The sequence below is a fragment of the Protobothrops mucrosquamatus genome, unplaced genomic scaffold (assembly GCF_001527695.2).
Source record: "Protobothrops mucrosquamatus isolate PMUCROS unplaced genomic scaffold, P.Mucros_1.0 scaffold1530, whole genome shotgun sequence".
NCBI lineage: Eukaryota > Metazoa > Chordata > Lepidosauria > Squamata > Viperidae > Protobothrops > Protobothrops mucrosquamatus.
The window spans coordinates 49,889-53,448 of NW_015387702.1; the positions used below are offsets into that span (position 1 = coordinate 49,889).

At 40.9% G+C, this 3,560-nt stretch overlaps 1 protein-coding gene across 1 annotated transcript in view; it reads left to right on the forward strand.

The window, feature by feature from the left end:
- The window catches only part of LOC107293212 (WAP four-disulfide core domain protein 5-like), a 5,942-nt gene extending 2,599 nt beyond the window's left edge, over positions 1-3,343 (forward strand). The window contains exons 3-4 of the mRNA XM_015822353.1: positions 1,626-1,763; positions 3,204-3,343. Coding sequence (XP_015677839.1) covers positions 1,626-1,763; positions 3,204-3,343 — 278 coding nt within the window. The remainder of the gene's footprint in view (positions 1-1,625; positions 1,764-3,203) is intronic.
- Positions 3,344-3,560: the final 217 nt, after the last annotated feature.

Below are 3,560 nucleotides of genomic sequence, written 5' to 3' on the forward strand. Positions count from 1 at the left end.
GCCCCCTAGAGTTGGACACGACTGGACAGGGGAAACCTTTCCCTTTACTGTAAAATAAATCTGTTTCATTGAAAATAAATACACCTCCCCCCCCAATTTTAATCATTGTTTTAAAGGGCATGCCTGCTTACATTTCACTGTAGTCAGAAGAAAGAACACTGCTTTTGCAGATTTGGAATAGAGCTGGGGAAAATATTTTGGATGTCCATACTAAAACATGTGAATACACATATTCCAAAAGGAGAGCAGGCAAAAAATGCCTGGAAGGTGAGCTGTATGTTCAGCAAAGGAGAGACAGGGAAAGGAAGATGCTGGGAAGTTGTAGGGAGAGTGGGTTGGTGGTCTGTTGGATATGCCATACTTGAAACTAAGGACATTGCTGGTGGCAGCTCAGCTGTTTTCAAGCAAGGCATATCCAACTCATCTGTCCAACCCGCCAATCTTCTCAGTGTCTTCCTTTCCCTGTCTCCCTTTGCCTGATTTGCTTGGGGTAGTGAAAGGAAGATGCTGGGAAGCTCGGAAGTGGGGCGAATGGGCTAATTGGTTATCCTGTGTTTGAAGCAAGAGCATCAGCCATGTCATCAGCAATTAAGGGGAAAGGAAGGCCCTGGGAAGATTGATAAATAGCTGTACAGAAAGACCTTGCCTTTACACCCTCAGGCTTAGTACTTGGAAATTCCCTTCTAACTGCAGTCTGATCACATTTCCTCATCTCATCCTTCTGCATTGTGGAGTTCAGGGTCAGGGTTTGCATAGCAGCTTGTACCTCATGGACATAATTATTGCTCCTCTAAAAGATGAACCAAAGGCTCAAGTTTCAGACAGGGATCTGAGAACAGGGCACTGCTTTCTATTTAGCATGATTTTTCAATGAACTGGTCATCCTCTCTCTCTCTCCCCCAGTTCTCTCTTTGAGACCACCTGTATTGCTTTACTGCAGTCCAGCCAATTGCAGCCTATTTAATAATCCATGGTTAAGCAAGCAGTGTTATAATATATATGAACCAAAGCACTGTTTATCAGAATACTCTACAGGGAGAATTTTCCCATAGTTTCTTCAATATACATAAGAAGTAGAGGCGTACACATATATTTAGCTCCCTCAGAAAACAGCAAAGTGGTATCTCAGAAAAGTTTATGTTAGAAATCTAGTTTAATGTTTTTTAAAAATAATTCTGTATTCCTCGCAAATTCAGAACAGACAGAAAAATCATTAGGGTAATCAAATAATATATTGTAGTAACTTATGCAATGGATTATACAGAGAATGTTTGGATAGTTTGACCTTTTAGGTTTTTCCTACTAATCTCTCTCTTCCAAAAAGCACTTGCTATTTATAAGACTCTTGTGACCCACTAAAGTGAATTAATCCCATTTCATCATCTCAATAAAATACAGTATTGCTTCAGGAGAATCATGATGAGTTCCCCAAATCCAGAACATTTGTGCAGGTGAGAAGGAGGATGTTTTAAAGCATGGACCCCTGTTTTAAAGGAAGTATGTGTCTCTCCTCCCCCCCCCAAAAAAAAAATTCTGCAGGAATTTCTCTCTGTAGGCAGCTGGAAGAATCTAATTTCCATTTCATATGTGTGTTTCTCTAATATCTGTACTTTTTTCTTCCACAGTGAAACCAGGAGTCTGTCCAGTGCAATACACAGTTTGCCGAGCAGCCTTTGATGTATGCGAGAAGGATGATGAATGTCCAGGAATAAAAAGATGCTGTGAGGGTAATTGTGGGACAGTGTGTCGCACACCAGAAAAAGGTACTTCTTGGGGCTTAAATCTCTTCTCTCTCTCTCTCTCCAACTTCTTTGAAAGTTCAGCCTAGAAACACACCCTCTGCAATTCTGTATATAGTTATCAAAACGGAAAAAACTAATTAGGAAGCAAAGCTAGTAACAGGTGATCAATTGATTATTTTTGCCTTTTGTGGACATAGGAAGATCACCACTTCATGAATGGGCTATATAAACATTTTTTTCTCACTCTTGAATTTAACTATTGTCTATTTTATTTATTAAATTTGTTTGCTGCCCATCTCACCTCGAAGTGACTCCATGTGGCTTACCATGTTAAAGCAGGAATAGTGCTATTTAAACTATTTCCTCACATGATCTCTTCATAGCCCTCCCAACTCTGCTTAGATTTGGATGTTTTTAATAGGGATATCTGATGATGCATGCTAGGAACATGCTGGAACAAGAATTGTGAATTCCATCACAAAGGTCCTGCATCCTGTGATCTCAGAGACCAATTTCTGCATCTGGAAGGCTAGAACAGAAGCCATAGCCTAGTGCATAATAGCCTAAAGTTTTGCAGCTGTCCTTATGTTGAGTCAGCACCTTCTCTTAGAGCAGAGATGCTTGAGTCCAAGAGAGGGGGGAAGCATGAGAATGAGATGTAGAATAGCACCTCTTTAATTACTTTAATTGAGGCCTTTGAACTATGGTGCTGGAGAAGACTCCTGCAAGTCCCTTGGACTGCAAGGCGATCAAACCGGTCAGTCCTGGAAGAGATCAACCCCGACTGCTCTTTAGAAGGCCAGATCCTGAAGTTGAAACTCAAATACTTTGGCCACCTAATGAGAAGGAAGGACTCACTGGAGAAGGGCCTAATGCTGGGAAAGATTGAGGGCAATAGAAGAAGGGGACGACAGAGAATGAGGTGGCTGGATGGACTCACTGAAGCAGTAGGCGTGAGCTTAAATGGACTCCAGAAGACCGTAGAGGACAGGAAGTCCTGGAGGAACGTTGTCCATGGGGTCGCAATGGGTTGGACATGACTTCGCAATTAACAACAACAACAATTACACTAGTATAGGTAGTGGGCGAGAATTATTTTAGTAGGCAAGATTCTGTTACAGATCTCTACCAGCAATTGAAGATTTTTCCAGAAATCCAAGTAGTTTTGCTTCCTTAGTGCCCCTGACACAAAGGACTTGATGTGTCATGACATCTGATGCAAGACCATAAATCACATTATTTGCATGATGACATTTGTTGTATCATTTTGTCTCCACTCCCGGGCTCCCACTGAGGTTGCTTGTCTTCTCAAATATCCTTCTTCCTTTCTCTAAAGTGTAAGCATAGCTTCCTTATCAGATTTAAGCTTTAATGCTGTCCTCCTTCTGTGTAAATAAAGTGTCTTTAAGGCTCGGATTGAATACTATGGATACAGCTTTTTCCTACTGCTCTTCTTTGCAGAAAAACCAAATAAATGCCCAAAAGATATTATAAAATGTCCAACTAAAGGACCATATGAATGTAATAATGACTCTGAGTGCAAAAAGAAGAAAAAATGCTGCTTCTTAAAGTGTGCCTTGCGCTGTGTGGAACCATATTAAGGTAATTCCAGTGGGGAATACTGACCCCATATTTCTGCATGGCTCAAGTCAAAATGAATGGAAATGAACTGGTCTAGGGTTCTGGATTATCACACATCCAACTTCTCACAAATACTGCACTTAAGATTAAAAAAAAAGCCTTGTGATTAGGGTTCTTCTGAGTTAGGAGTGTACAACCTCCAGTAACCTAAAAGCCATTCCAGGCTTTGTGTGCCAA